The sequence below is a fragment of the Thamnophis sirtalis genome, unplaced genomic scaffold, assembly GCF_051295495.1.
Source record: "Thamnophis sirtalis isolate CommonGarterSnake01/CBP01778 unplaced genomic scaffold, rThaSir2_p1.2 scaffold_3, whole genome shotgun sequence".
Taxonomy (NCBI): domain Eukaryota; kingdom Metazoa; phylum Chordata; class Lepidosauria; order Squamata; family Natricidae; genus Thamnophis; species Thamnophis sirtalis.
In genome coordinates, this window is record NW_028261383.1 from 141,363,371 (window position 1) to 141,379,610 (window position 16,240).

The 16,240-nt window shown below is 41.4% G+C and overlaps 1 protein-coding gene across 1 annotated transcript in view; it reads left to right on the plus strand.

Moving 5' to 3' along the window:
* Positions 1 to 16,240, plus strand: part of PECAM1 (platelet and endothelial cell adhesion molecule 1) — a 68,543-nt gene that overhangs the window by 29,888 nt on the left and 22,415 nt on the right. The window contains exons 6-12 of the mRNA XM_087710255.1: positions 4,809 to 5,057; positions 6,455 to 6,736; positions 8,182 to 8,463; positions 11,781 to 11,888; positions 14,024 to 14,051; positions 15,017 to 15,090; positions 16,061 to 16,114. Coding sequence (XP_087566381.1) covers positions 4,809 to 5,057; positions 6,455 to 6,736; positions 8,182 to 8,463; positions 11,781 to 11,888; positions 14,024 to 14,051; positions 15,017 to 15,090; positions 16,061 to 16,114 — 1,077 coding nt within the window. The remainder of the gene's footprint in view (positions 1 to 4,808; positions 5,058 to 6,454; positions 6,737 to 8,181; positions 8,464 to 11,780; positions 11,889 to 14,023; positions 14,052 to 15,016; positions 15,091 to 16,060; positions 16,115 to 16,240) is intronic.

The window sequence follows — 16,240 nt, forward strand, 5'->3', positions numbered from 1 at the left end:
CGCCCAGTCCTCCCTTTGAAGGCTAAAAATCAGTTGGCCAGTGCACTCATGAGCACTGCAGCTGATCTAGGGCAACGGTTCGCGTGCCCTCAGAGATGGCTCTGCGTGCCACACGTGCCATGGGTTCACCATTACGGGGTTACCAGAAAGCAGGATCTGTGGGCTACTCACCGCTAAAAGCAAACAAGGGAAAAGTGGAACTAAGTAAAGGGATATGGAGAAATGTAAACAGGGAGGGGATAGAGGCATTCCGGAGTGGTTGAGAATCTTATGGCTCTTTTCGAAAACAAGGGAGGGACTTGCACTTCTGACTGAGGGAATGAAATGCTGCTGGAATCTATCTTTGGGTGTACCTACTTTGCTAGCCACCCTCTCTTGAAAAAAAAACATATTTTTCAATAAACTGCTTGCAGCTTCACTCAATGACTTTGTCAAATCTCTGAGTGGTGAGTCTGTTTCTCACACAACGGCAGTGAAAAAAGTGACTTATGACCAGTTTTCAAACTTGCATCACTGCATCCCCATGGTCACATACCGTATTTTTCAGGGTATAAGACGGACCTTTTTCAACCAAAAAAGAGGGTGAAAATCTGGGCGCGTCTTATACACTGAATACAGCATTTTTAGCCTCCTGAAACCACGCCCCCTTTGCAAAAATGGCCGTGCAGAGCCTTTAGGAGGCTTCCAAAGTGTTCCTGGGGGCTGGGAAGGAAAAAAATGAGTGAAATACAGGTTGTTTTTTGCTTCTTTTTGCCCCCCCCCAGCCCCCAGGAGCACCCTACAAGCCTCCTAAAGGCTATGCATGCCATTTTTTTGACAAAAAACAGGCCCATTTTCATGAAAACTGGGCTGTTTTGTGGAGGTCTGCAGAGGATAAAAACTTTTTTAAAAAATTTGCCTCTTCAAAATCTTGGTACGTCTTATGCTCTGGTGCGTCTTATACTCTGAAAAATGCACTAATCAAGATTTGGACTTGTGGCAACTGGCCATGTATTTATGACCTTTGCACTGTCCCGGGGTCATGTAATCACCTTTTCTAACCTTCCCAGCTGATAAGCCAAGTCAATGGAGGAAACCAGATATGCTTAATGACTACAGGATACAATTAACAACTGAATGATTTCGCTTACCAACCATAACAAAAAAGTTGAAAACGGGGGCAAAACTCACTTAACAACTGCCTGGCTTAATAATGAAAATTTTGTTGAGGAATACTTGTACTCTTTAAAGTGAATGAGTATTGCAATGCTTGTAGTATTAATGTATTTTAAGATTTAAGTTCACGTCTTTTTCGGAAATGTGCTATTATTTTTGTGATTTCTCTTATTGTTTCCATTGTACTGTGGATGTCTTTTTAGAAGAGTACATAAACATTAATCCAAATTTCCTGGAAGAAACGAAAGCCACCTTCCAGTCACTTGGCAGCGAGCAAGTGAACAAACAAGTGCATTTAGCGTTTTTGGAACGAAAGTGAACCATCCAGAGTTTCCTGACAGTGACAGGGAAAATTAGACCCAGAGAAAAATGCTGAAAGGATGGCATTGGGGCCAATATCACCCATGCATGAAATTTAAACAATAATTTTGTATGCCTTGTAAAAAGTGCCAATTATCTCAGTTAAAAGGCAGTAATGTAATAACATTTATATTTTCAGATTCCGAAAATCAAATCTGTTAAAAATTCTGAACTTAAGCCAATAATAGAGAGACCTGATATCTTTACCATGTCAAGGGTTTGAGGCATTGCCTGGGGGCTGCATGGCTACCTGAGTGATGCACAGAGAATACTGACATACATAAGCTCTTTTACATAGTAGGAAACCCATGGACTCAATAGCTTCTTTCAATAGATTATCGTTCCCCTATTATTTCTGCAAACTTGAGAATGGCAAATTTCTATTGGGCAATAAAGCTTCTGTTTTGGCTACGGTATTAAAAACAGAAAAAGGCAGCTTGGTTTTGTAAGCTGCCAAGAATCACTGAATTGTGGCAGGTCACACATTTCATAGATAAATGCGCAGTTTGCGCCTGGGGTACTAAGACTTGATATCCCATGCATTATGTACTGATAAGGAAGGAGCTTTGTACATTGCAATTATAGTTAACCTGTTCCTCCTCTCTCTCATCTCTACAATCACCTTACAAATTCTTCCTCACTATAATTCCAATATGTTGATGATGATATGCATTCAGTCATGTCTGATTCTTGGTGATTCTATGGGTCACGTCTCTCCACCTCTTCTGATCTTCCACAGCTTCTTTGAGTTGCTCTTGTGCTCTGGCTGGTGTCAACTTTGATGGTGATAATTCCAGTGCTATTACCTTAATATTCCCTGTTGGTTGACAGAGGGGGGAGGGATCTATGTTTGGAACCATTATTCAAGAATTTTGAGCATATGCTCCCACTAATTTTAAGGTTTGTTTGTTGTTGTTTTGGTTCTGAAAGGGTGGTTCACACGCTGTAAAACTAACATTAAATGACATACCTTAGTCCCTGAAGGGGATAGGTATCTTTGCTGAATTGCAACTCATGCAAGCAAGCATGAGGGTCTCTGGATTTAGGGGTGAAGCTGGTTCTGGATTTGTGCCATTGATAACACTATAAGGCCTAGAATCCCCCCAGGCAAAACTGGTGTACAATGAGGAGATCCTCCTGTACTCATGAGTTCTAATCAAGGATTAGTTGGTAGCTATGTCTAAAAGGTCAGGACACGGTGGCTCAGTAGCTACAACGCTGAGCTTGTCGATCAGAAAGGTCGGCAGTTTGGCGGTTTGAATTCCTAGCACCACATAACAGAGTGAGCTCCCTTTTACTTGACCCAGCTTCTGCCAAACTAGCAATTTGAAAGCATGTAAAAATGCAAGTAGAAAAATAGGGACCACATTTGGTGGGAGGGTCACAGCGTTCCATGCGCCTTCAGTGTTTAGTCATGCAGGCCAAATGACCATAGATAACATCTTTGGAGAGCGCTAGCTCTTCGGCTTTGAAACAGAGATGAGCACTGCCCTCTAGAGTCGAGAATGACTAGCACATATGTGTGAGGGGAATTTTTACCTTACCTATGCCTAAAAGGTAGAAAGGTAAAGGTTTCCCTGTCCAGTTGTGTCCAGCTCTAGGGAGCAGTATTCATCTCTATTTCTTAGCCAAGGGAAAGACATTTCCCATGGTCATGTGACCAGCAAGGCTATATGCGTGGAATGGTACTACTGTTTCACTGTCCTACCTTCACTGTTTCACTGTACTTATTAATCTACTCACATTTGCATGCTTTCGAACTGTGAGGTGGGCAGGACATTTGCACAAATCCATCTTATGTACCAGTGGTGCCTTTTCTTGGATCTGCTGGTAGTCTTTCCTGCCTTAGTCACTTCCAGATTGAATTACTGCAACACCCTGTCTTGGAAGGCATTCAATTGGTCCAGGAAACAATTGGTATGCATAGTATTGAGTACACTTCAAGTTTGATTTAGACTTGTCCATGGAGTGTAGGTGTTGACGCATATCTACACTGAGAAGAGATTGATGGATAAATGTACATTGCAGATAGTTGCAGGTGGGTTGACGTGCATGCCTCCCAAATAGTGGGGGGTTTCAAAAATTGTTGGAACACCCACTCTGTGGGTGTGGCCTCCATTGTGGGAGTGGCTTGCCACCCATGTGACCGAATGGGAGTGGCTTGCCGCCCATGTGACCGGATATGAAATTATGAATTAGTACTTAGGTCGGTCCAAGTAGCTATTCAGAAACTCTGGCATTGAAGCATGCAAGTCTTAAAGCTGTCAAGTTACAAGATCCTTGCCAGTGGTGGGTTTCAAAAATTTTTGGAACCTCTTCTGTAGGTGTGGCCTGCTTTCCGGGTCCAGTGGTGGAACCTCTTCTAACCAGTTCGGTAGATTTGATGAACCGGTTCTACCGAATAGGTGCGAACTGGTAAGAATCCACCTCTGCTCCCAAATCTTAACTATGTATTGTGTGGAGCTGCGTGTCCTGCATGCTGATTGGTTGATTCATGTTGGGAGGCAAGTGGAAAGCAAGTCACATTGTTGTTTGAGCGCCCCCTAACCAACAAGTTAACATTTACAGAAGTATAATGCAATAGCTATGCCACTGTCTCCGATTAACAGACGCATACGTTCTCTGGCGGTGTTGATGTAGAAGTCTAAATCACGTCTATGCAACTCCACTGGGTGTAAGGTGCCGGCTATAATTTTTAAGTTCATATATATAGCAGAGGGCGAGAACTGCCTCACCCCAGTCATTTCTGCCTGTCCGATCAGGGCACATATACTTCAGGTCTCCTCACTGATATAGAGCCATCTTGCAGGAGCCTAGGAGTGACATGGTCTTCTGTGACAGTCCCCGTCTTAAGAAACAGTATTTCCCACCCCCGCCCCAGATCTAAATGGTTCTTACCCTCATGGCCTTTCAAAAGGTTATGAAATCCTGGTTACCCCTCCATCATGAAAACCAGGTTGTTAGCAGAGGCCAATATTCATTCTTTTGAGACTGTATTTGGGAAGTGCAACTTAACAGTAACAGAGTTGGAAGGGACCTTGGAGGTCATCTAGTCCAATCCCCTGCTCACGCAGGTGACCTATACTAGAAATTTGAACTGTTGAACTGCCGACCTTTCTGATCGACAAGCTCAGCATCTTAGCCACTGAGCCACCTAGTCAGGCAGTGCTTTGACTGCTGCTTTATATTGGTTGTTTGTTTAAGATGGGTATAAATTTTCTAAACAAACAAATACCTTCAAGCTCCCCTTCCCTTTCCAGATCAATAATTTATGTTCTCTCATTATTTTGCAGAACTGTTTTCCAAACCGATGTTAGTGGTTAATAAAACCAAATGGGACGAAAACAGCATCGTAGAAATTCATTGTCAAGTGAATGGTTCAATGCTGATTAGTCTCTCACTCATAAAGGACAACAAAATATTGGTAAACTCCAGCATTTACAGGACTAAACTCCGTGTATCTGACAGTGGAAGCTATATGTGCAGAGCAGAGATAAACAACATTTCCAAGGAAAGTGACCCAGTGTTTCTCCATGTTTATGGTAGGTTGATTTAAAGATGTTAAATTCTCTGTTTTTCCTTCTGCCTTCTCTAACCTGGAGCTCTTCTAGATATAAATAAAGGAGAATATTTGTAGCTCAGGGTTCAAAATGAAGCTCAGAGGGCATCAAGAAGAGCCAAAGTGGCGCAGTGGTTAAATGCAGCACTGCAGGCTACTGCTAGATCAGCAGGTCAGCGGTTCAAATCTCACCGGCTCAGGGTTGACTCAGCCTTCCATCCTTCCGAGGTGGGTAAAATGAGGACCCAGATTGTTGGGGGCAATATGCTGACTCTCTGTAAACCGCTTAGAGAGGCCTGAAAGGCCTATGAAGCGGTATATAAGTCTACTGCTATTGCTATTGCTATCAAGGAGCCCTCTTTTGATATGGCGAAAGTCAGGATAACTAGTCTTGGAAATCTTAGCTGGCATGTCCAATGCATTTAGAAAAGCCAAGACTAAGTTAGGCTTTCTTATCTGATAAATAGGAAATATTTATACACTGCATACAAGCCTTTCTGCAACTTTATGGTACAGGTAATCCTCAACTTATGATCAGTTGCTTAGCAACTGCTCAAAGTTATGAAGCCTCAAAAGCTATTTAAGACCTGGTTCCAAATCCCCGACACCGCCCCCCCCCCTAGCAGTCACATGACCCCTTTTGGTCCATTTTTCAACTAGCCCACATTTACAGCTGTTTGTGGTGCACCATGGTCATGTGACTAAGCTTTACAGCAACGTACAATTACTCATGCTTCATTAAATGAATCAGCTCATCTGTGTCCTGTGATAGTGCATTTTTATCACGTGCCACCTTCTTAAAGAATACAGTAATCCTCGACGTACGACCACAATGGAGCCCAAAATGTCTGTTGTGAAGTGGGACATTCGCTAAATGAATTTTGCTCCATGTTATGACCTTTCTTGCCAAAGGTGTTGAGTGAATCACTGCAGTTGATCAGTTGGTAGCTCAGTTGTTAAGTGAATTTGGCTTCCCCATTGACTTTGCTTGTCAGAAGGTCACAAAAGGTGATCACAAGACCCTGGGACACTGCAATGGTCATCCGTATGAACCAGTTGCCAAGCATCTGTATTTTGATCACATGATCATGGGGATGCTGCAAAGATTGTAAACTGTGAAAAACAATTATAAGTCACTTTTTTCAGTGCTGTTGTAACTTTGAACGGTCACTAAATGAACTGTTGTAAGTTGAGGACTACCTGTATTTCTGGACCACTACAGACTGCACTTTCATTTTCTATTTTTGGAACTAACTGCCGTGTATTGAAACAGGGTTGTTTTAATATTTCAAGTGCCATTAATCTTCCACTGTGTATGATAGGCAGCAAATAAATTTAGTTAGTTATTTAATTAATAAATAATACTCGGTTTCTCTACAGCTCCAGTTTCTCTGCCTGTCCTTTCTCAACCATTTTCCCAAGTCGCTGTACGGGAGAAGTTCTTCGTCTTACAATGCTACTCAAGCTTTGGGACTCTGCCTATCACATACTCCCTTTACAGAGGGAATATAAATATCAGGCAGATTGTGATTGAAGAGAATGTACCAGCAAATTTTACGGTCAAAGCCTCTAGCATCCACGAGTCTGGACAATACAGGTGCCATGCTAACAACGGCCACTCTCTTTCACACCAAAGCAAAACGCTAAATGTCACTATAATAGGTAACTATTTGCTATTTGCTATGTGTTTTGTTTTTTGTTTTGGCAAGAATCGCTGTTTGTCTGAATCTGAATATACCTGAAGGCTGCCAGGTTGGGAAATCTGATCTGCGGAAATTATTGATTTCCTAAGGTTCCGTTGAAAAATCTTAGCACTCTTATGTTGCTTTTTTTTAAAAAGATCCTAATATAGACAGGAATTCCTTGCCTTTGCATGCTGTCTGGAAATAGATTCCGTTGGAGATGACAGAGCTTCATGTTTACCTACAGCAAGGGTGTCAAACCTGTGACGACAACGTGTATCACAACTTTTCCTCCGTTCAATGAACCGGGATGGGGGGTGGGGGCCAGCGCATGATGCATCTGGCCCACAGGCCGCAAGTTTGACACCCCTGACCTACAGCAACTCCATTTTTTTACACATAAGCCCAATTCCCAGCCAGTCTAATGGTGAAAGCAGCAGAGTAGAAAGTGGGAGACCCTGAGTTCTAATTCCACCTTAGGCATGAAAGCCATCTGGGTGACCTTGGGCCGGTCCCTCTCTTTTAGCCCAAGCCACCTTACAGAGGTTGTTGTTGTGGGGAAAACAGGAGGAGGAAGGTATTGCTGTGGTCCGCCAGCTTCCAGCAGAGCTGGCAGCAGACTCCGACAACGAGGAGGTTGGGGAGGAACTTGGGCCCATCCTGGAGTCTGGGGAAGGTTCTGATGAGGGCTCTGTGTCGGAAGCAGAGATAGAGCCAGGGCTGCCCAACATTTCCCACCTGCCTTCAGAGTCAGAGATAAGTGGGGAAGAAGAACAGCTGGGGGCTGTGCGTGTATGCACAGAGCTGTCAGAAGAGGAGAACAACTGAGGAACAGGAGCCAACTTGGGAAGAAATGGTTGGTTTGTACCGGTGTTACTACTGGTTCAGCTCAACCGGGAGCAACCCACCTCTGACGTGAATGCTGAATGGCCCCACCCTGTCTGGGGAATAAATAGAAGCAAAAGGGGAGTGGTGGTTGTAGGAGACAACAGTTCGGATTTATTTTGGAAGATTTGCTTATCGGTGGTTCGTGCCTCAGAGACTGCTTGCCAGGAATTAATTTACAGCTTTGTGACAGGAAGATCTTGGCCAGGCAATTATCAAAGGAACTGATAAGGTCTGTTACTGCAATTTATCCTTGGAAGGATTATTGCCTGGATTTTTCTGTGTGTGAATGCCATGAATTCACAGTAGCTAAAGAAAGAAGGGGTTTTCGGGACAAGGAGTCTGTTTCTTGGTTCTGCTAAGGCTGGGTCAGAACAGGTATGTTGGATATATTTGCTACCTTGAGATATTTGTACAAATGATGAAAGCAGGATATTAAATAAATAAATAAATAACAAAACATAGTTGGGAAGGATTGTGACCTTTGCTAAACCCAGTTTAATCTGCTGCTGACTTCTGTCAATGTACTTTCATCCACAGCCCCAGTTGCTAACATAACCTTTGAAAGAAAACCACAGGAGAACATAGAAGATGGCAATGAACTCTTATTTTTCTGCTCGGTTGAATCAGGATCTTTCCCTATTGAGTTCCACATTTTTAAAGAAAATGACGGCAAATCCTTACGCCAGTTCATGGAAAACAAAAAACGGACAGTTATTTGGCACAGGGACAGCTTCACAAGCCAGGATGAAGGGAGTTACTTCTGCAGAGCTGACAACCAAGCAAAATCTTTTGTGGAAAGCCAGAAGATCCTAGTCAAGGGTATGTCCTGCTCCTGAGCACAGAAGACAAACTGTATCGGCCTTGCTTTCTGTGGTGGATTCCTACTGGCTCGGACCAGTTCAGCTGAACTGTTAGTGGTATGGGAGCCTGGGTCGCTGGAACCGGCAGCGGCCCAGGCCTGCCACAACCCAGAACCAGTTCCCCGGTCTCTTCTGCCGTTGCCAGCATATTTCTGCGTATCCGCAGAACAGTTTTCAGTCAACTGCACATGGGTAGCAATGCACAGCGCGCACATGCGTGAGTGAAGAAAGCAAAATGCCCTCTTAGTGAACTCATAGTAAACCGGTTAGGAGCCCACCACTGATTAGCCACCATGGTGATAAACACACATTGTGTCATCATGACACAAGGCGTAGATATCACACTTGATGAGGTAAAATTTAACTACGTAATACCTCCGAGAAGTGCTAAGAACCGCTTGGTTAGTACAAGGGTACAAAAGAAAGAATTAAAGTGTGTATTTGCACCACAAGAGGAGAAGGGACAATTTTTTTCTGCATTTCTGAAAACATTTTCTTAGAACAAGCTTTCAGATTCTGTTCTGTACAGGTGGTCGTTGATTTACCACAGTTTGTTTTAGTGACTGTTCAAAGTTACAACAGCACTGAAAAAAGTGATTCATGACTGTTTTTCACAGTTACAACCATTGCAGGATCCCCATGGTCATGTGATCAAAATTCAGGTGCTTGGCAACTATTTCCTATTTATGACCGTCGCTGTGTCCCAAAGTCATGTGATCCCCTTTTGTGATCTTCTGACAAGCAAACTCAATGAGGAAGCTGGATTCACTTTAACAACTGTGTTACTAACTTATCAACTGCAGTGATTCACTTAACAACTTTGGCACAAAAGGTCACAAAATGAGGCAAAACTCACTTAACAAATGTCTTACTTAACAACAGAAATTTTGGGGTCAGTTGTGGACCTAAGTTGAGGACTACATGTATAATATTCCAAATGCCAGGATGAAACTTAGATAGGATCTGACAGGAAACATGAATTATTCCAGATTTCAAACGACTGCACAGATACGACCACAACTGCACCCAAAATTTCCATTGCTAAGCAAGGCAGTTATTGATTGAGTTTTGAATCACTTTACGGCCTTTTTTGCCAGACGTTAAATGCATCACTGAAGTTATTAAGTGAATCACATGGTTGTTAAGTGAATCTGGCTCCCCCCCGCTTGATTTTGCTTGTCAGATGATGACCGGGAAGGTTGCAAAAGCTGATCACATGACCTCAGGATAGTGCAACTGTCATAAATATGTATCAGTTGCCAAGAGTTTGAATTTTTGATCACATGCTGCAATGGTCCTAAGTGTGAAAAATGGTCATAAATCACATTTTTCAGTATGGCCGTAACTTCTAATAGCCACTAAATGGATGGTTGTAAGTCAAGGGCTACCTCTAATAACTCTTCAGTGACATAGATATGGGGCAAGTGATGGAACTACATGTACCACTGTATTACCACATAAATACTGCCCTCTATAGACAAAAGGAGATAATTTGCATCCTGATGCACATTTTCTCCCTTTAGTGTTAGATTAGAAGCTGATACTTGTATATCTAGGAATGTAATGTACCAATGCAAAGAAGTTTATGTTCTTTCATATCAACCAGTGGTGGGATTCAGCCAGTTCGCACCTATTTGGGAGAACCGGTTGTTAACTTTCTAAGCAGTTTGGAGAACCGGTTGTTGGAAGAAATCTCCTTTTGTTTTTTCCCCACTTTACAGGGCTAATCCTGTAAGGAAGGCAGGAAGGAAACATTCTGGTATTGTTTCTAGCCTAATCTTTATTGCCCTGCGTACAGAAACTGCCTCTCCGGTTAACCCTTATTACATTGTAACAGCTAAGGTGAAGAGTGAGTGACATTGAGTTGGCCACACCCACCCAGTCACATGACCACCGACCACCACCTACCCAGCTGGTCATTAGGGCAGAAAATCGTTTGTTAAATTATTTGAATCCCACCACTGATACCAAGCAAAAGTGCAAAGAGAATTCCAGTGCACCTAGCCTTTATTTTGTGGCCTTTCCTCTATATTTTGTCCAATTCTGTAAGAACAGGGGTGTCAAAGGCAAGGATGCTTAGATTGGGCCTGTGAGGCTGCCCTGGAGTCTCCCCTGAGCTTTGTTTTCACTGGCAGAGAGCTGCAGGGGGCCATCGCAGGCAAAGATGGAGCCTTGACAAGTGATGTCGAACTGGCCACGCGCTCCCTGGCCATGTCCACCCCAGACCCCCGAGATCAAATACAACCTCAGTGAAATCAAGTTTGACACCTGTGTATTAGAGTAAAATTGCATGGCAGGATCTGCCTGTCCAGCTCCATCCCATAACAACTCCAAGTGCCAGCAAAGGGTTGATACAGGTAGTCCTCAGAATAATAGAATAACAGAGTTGGAAGGGACCTTGGAGGTCTTCTAGTCCAACCCCTGCTCAGGCAGGAAATCCTATCTCATTTCAGACAAATGGTTGTCCAATCTTATCTTAAAAACCTACAGTGCTGGAGCACCCAAAACCTCTGGAGGCAATTCGTTCTGCTCATTAATTGTTCTGTCAAACTGTCCTCAACTTACAACAGTTCATTTAGTGACTGTTCAAACTTACAACGGTACTGAAAAAGTTACTTATGACTGCTTTTTACACTTATGACCCATTGCAGCCTCCCTATGGTCACTTGATCAAAATTCAGACGCTTGACAACTGACTCATATTTATGACGGGCGCAGTGTCCCAGTGCATGTGATCACCTTTTGCGAACTTCTGACAAACAAAGTCAATTGAGGAAGCCAGATTCGCTTAACAACTGGGTTACTAACTTAAGAACTGCAATGACTCACTTAATAACTGTGGCAAGAAAGGTTATAAAATGGAGCAAAACTCACTTAATACATGCCTCACTTAGCAACAAAAATTTACGCTCAATTGTGGTCATAAATCAAAGACTACCTGTAACAGTCCTGTCCCCCCCAATATTCCTCTATTGGAAACCCCAGGGAATCTTCCTCCTTCTAATATATCTGGAGAGGATTGTGATTCAGTAGCACCATTTCTGGTCACCTTGTTTTGAAGGAGAGGACTATGGAAACCATGACAGTGGGGGTAGAGGGCCAACCTTTTTCTACCCCTACTTTATGGTTTGTGCACAAGGTTAGCAGAACAAAATAAAATAAACTCTAACTTAGTGCCATAACTGACCCTGACACAGTGAAGAGTTGATACGGTTAGAAGAGATTCTTATGATATTATATTCCTGAATTGTAATCTATTTTTCTCTTAATTTTTAGTTGTCATGGCTTCGTGGAAGAAAGGACTTATTGTAACCACAATCCTCCTGATTTTTCTTGCTGCTATAATTACAATCATTTGGTTGAATTGTCGTTTGAAAGCAAAAGGTAAAGCCTATCTTCAAAATCTTTAGTTCTTACTTGATTAATGAATAGTACAGAAACCTTCTTTTGAACCTTTTAGTTGTTAGAATTCATGCTGCATTTCCTAACGAAAGAAATACAAGAAGACCACTTCCACCTACTTCAATTAATACTTTCTTTGTCCGAAGTAAATTTGTGTTTCGTTTGTCCTGCAGTAGTGCTTCTGCTGATTGGCTGGAAAGTTAAATTTGCAAATGCACCAGTGGTGGGATTCAAATAATTTAACAACTGGTTCTCTGCCCTAATGACCAGCTGGGTAGGTGTGGCCCGGTGTTCATGTGACCATGTGGGCGTAGCCAACTCAAAGTCACTCACGTGGATGGGTGCTTTGCTTTAGCTGTTACAATGTAATAAGGGTTAACCAGAGAGGCAGTTTCTGTGAGCAGGGCAATAAAGATTAGGCTAGAAACAACACCAGAATGTTTCCTTCCTGCCTTCCTTTCAGGATTAGCTTTGTAAAAGTGGAAAAAGCCAAAAGGAGATTTCTTCCAACAACGGATTCTCCAAACTGCTTAGAAAGTTAACAACCGGTTCTCCCAAATAGGTGCAAACTGGCTTAATCCCACCACTGAAATGCACACATAATTATAATGTTAGTAGATATGTCAGTGAATATAGTGAAAATGTTTATGGAGGCTTTTGTTGTAGTATGGGGAAAAACTGAGATGATGGAAGAATTCATTTGCAAATTGAAATGGAGAAGAGCATTTAAGTTTACGAAATGCACTCAATTTTCTAGGCATTAATCATGGATTTTGCATGCCAAGCTAACACTAATCCTAAATATAGTTGTCTTGGTCTTGGATTAACTCATTTAAGATTATATCTGAAATTGCTCAGTATGAGGTGTTCTACAAATTATAGTTGAACATGGCTTAGAACATTTAATATTCATTCACAATCCTAAAAACAAACAATTAGCCACCATGTTTTTATGTTTTGTAAACCCAGCCCATGTTTTAATATTTTTATTGAAAATGTTTACAGCAATAATAAGAACTAATACAAACTATGGTAGAAAAGAAAAAGGAAAGCAGGAAAGTGAAGAAGTGGGAGGAAAGCAAAGGCTAAAAAGAAAGGCAATAAGTAGACAAAAGTAAGAAAAAGGAGAAAGATATAAAGGCAGATATAAATAAATGGCTTCCAATATTCTTCACAGCAAGTATGTGCAATTTTGTTTTAACCTTTCTCTCTCTCTAAAGTCACATCTTTTTTTCATTTTTTGAAAAAAGTTCATAAGGGGTTTCCAGTCACCTGTGAATGTAGATATTGTCCTTTCTTTAATCAAAGAACGCTGCAAAGCCTGTTATCCCCATATAGTGAATATTCAGTTCCATGTGACCCCGGAAAATTAAATTAATTAATTAAATACACCATGACAAATTAACCAAGGATAGCATATTTAATGAACTATCACTGTGCAAACCCAATTATTTTAGAAATCTGGGTGAGTTGTGTAATTTGAAACAAACTTCATTTATGCAAGTTACAGATTTATATCTTTAAAAGAAAAACAAAACCCAGTATATTTGAAGATACCCAAAATAGTGTTCTGATAATTCCATTGATTGATTAAAATTTGTATCTGGTAGCAAATAGTAATTGAAAATATCTGCTTAGGTAGGGCATGAAATTCTTAAATAGTGCACTTTTGTAGAAATCTCCTATTTAAAACTATGTGATTAAGGGGATTTTTGATTGTCAGTGGAAAGGATATGTGTGTTATTTGTAAAACTAATTTCTGATAATTGGTTCCCTATTGGTTATAGAGAATTCTTCTGTTTTGATCCTCTAGTCTAGCATATTTTTACAAATGTTTTCTTGTAAGTTTTTTAATAACTGCCCCATTTGCCATTTTACATGGCCCCACTTTACAAATTCTATTGTTATTTTTGATAGCTACGATGATGAATTATTCCTTAAGAAATAAGAGAAAACTAACATGGGTTTAAACTAAGATCCATCTGCTTCCAGAATTCTTTGTGCAGTGTTAGAATAACAGTATGATAAGTACTTTTCCTCCATTCATTTGTTTATACAACTGCCTTTCTGTTTATGTACTGCAACATAGTAATTTATTGTTTTTTCCCCTTATCAAGCAAAAACCATTTCTACGGAGTTGGCTGTGTAAGTTGGAATTCAAATTATTATTGATGATATATGTATATCAATGATGATGATGATGATGATGATGATGATGTCATCCATTCAGTCATATCAGATTTTTGGCAATTCTATGGGCCAGTCTCTCCACAGTTTGCACTACTTCTTTGAGTTTTCCTGTGCTCTGGCTGGTGTCAGCTTTGATAGTGTCCAGCAATTGTGTTCTTTGGTGGCCTGGTTTCCTTTTACCGCTAACTTTTCCAAACATAATTGCTTTCTGTATGTATATCTTACAGGTAGCAATAAATAAATTCCTAACACTGTTCTGTAGGAATGCCCTCATTGATCTGCCCAAATGGACGCAACAAATAATTGAATTGGTTAGTTAAATTATACGAATGTTTTGCGAGCATTAGGAAAGTTTCTACTATGGAAATGGTCCATTGGGAGTTTTAGAAATATTGAATTAAGAATATTTAGTAAAGAAGAAAAAACAGAGTCAGACATTTTCCCAATTAATTGTATAGGTATTCCTCCCCAGGGAAAAGGTGAAGAGGTGATGAATATAATAGAGGGCTAGAAAAGTATCAGGAAGAAACCTCAATAGTTGCCTTCTGCTAAATGGGTATTTTGTGAGTGGGCGTGTCAGCCATTTCGTGGAAGAGCCTATAACACGATTGTAATATTCCTGAATAGATTCACCAGTACAGAAAGATTGCCTATATGGCAGGGATCCCCAACTCCCAGGCTGTGAACCAGTACTGGTCCGCAACCTATTGGGAACTGGGCTGCGGAAACGGTGGGCATGCGTGTGAAGCTTCCACTGCTACTGATGTCTCTGCTGCTGATCCATGGAGTTAGAAAGGTTGAGGACAGCTGCTCTATGGCATCAGAGGAATACACAACTATATTTCAGTGACTTTGAGTAATCCTATGTGTAATTTGTAATGCAAGTGCCTCTTTATTTCTCTTGTTCTTTTTCATTTTAGATCCAAAAGAGCAACCAATTCAGTGGATGGGAAACTGACAACAGGACACAACAATGAAGAAGAATTCTATTATGGTAAGATTATTTGCTTTCTTAATGCCCATTATAGATTTGGGCACGTCCTCACAGAAGCTATGAAATGCTGCCATCCATTGTGGACATTGGCCTTTCTAACTTAATCTGCCCTGGCAACAAAGTAGAATAGGGATTTGGTCTGCACCAGAGAACATCTCCTTTCATGCCAGCTTCTGGTAGGAGAAGACCCACAGGACCTCTGTGGTTAGGCTACCTGTCCTCTGAGTGATCATCCAGAGGCAAGCGAAGTGGGAAAAGAGAAACAGACTCAAGAGAACTGGCATCAAAGCTGCTTTTCTCCCCCACTTTTTTCTGGAAGTAGCACTGCCCATGGTTTTACCAAATAATTTGCTTCCATTTCATCTCATGCTAGCCATGGGTTGAGAGAGAAGTGAGAGCAATAGCATTTTGGCACAGAGAACTGCAACACTCCTGCGACCCTGAAAATCAGTGGCTAAGGACCAGAAAGGGGACATGCCCACAGCAGCCACCACTGGTGGCTCTCACCCCGGGGCTTGGTCCACTTTAGATTGATCAGATAATACAGCTTGTGCTCAAAGAAGCTGGTAAACACAACTGGAACAGATGAAGCCTCCCTCTTGGTGTTCAATGTTGAAAATGTTGTTGGTGCCTCTCCTCTTAATTCACTTGGCAGATCCTTTCCAATCTGTAATTAGCAGATCATGTGGAAAAATCATTTCTTTTTAATGACAACATAATGACAACATTGCCAAGATGACAACAACAATGATGGCCCAGTCTAGGTCCAAGATCATTAACCCCTCTTGGCCCAGTGTTAATAGTTGTGTTAATGTAACCAAACATGGGACAATGATGGGGAATTTCTGATGGATGCATTTTTTCCAGGGGTAATTCCTTAGAGACTACCCGTAGTTGATACCGGTATAGTTATAGCTGAAAATAAGGAATGACAGTGATCAGAATCTGAAATGGGTAATTTGTCATTTAGGTTATAATGAAGATGGCGAAAAAAATCACATCAGTGCAAAAGAGGATAATAGAGGTAATATCGTTGTTTGGGTTTCCACATAAAATGTTAACTTTTTAGCTTAGTGCCTTTCTCAACTTGTATCCACCTATGGCAGTAATGGCGAACGTTTCTGTCCCCATGTACCGAAAGTGTGTGTGC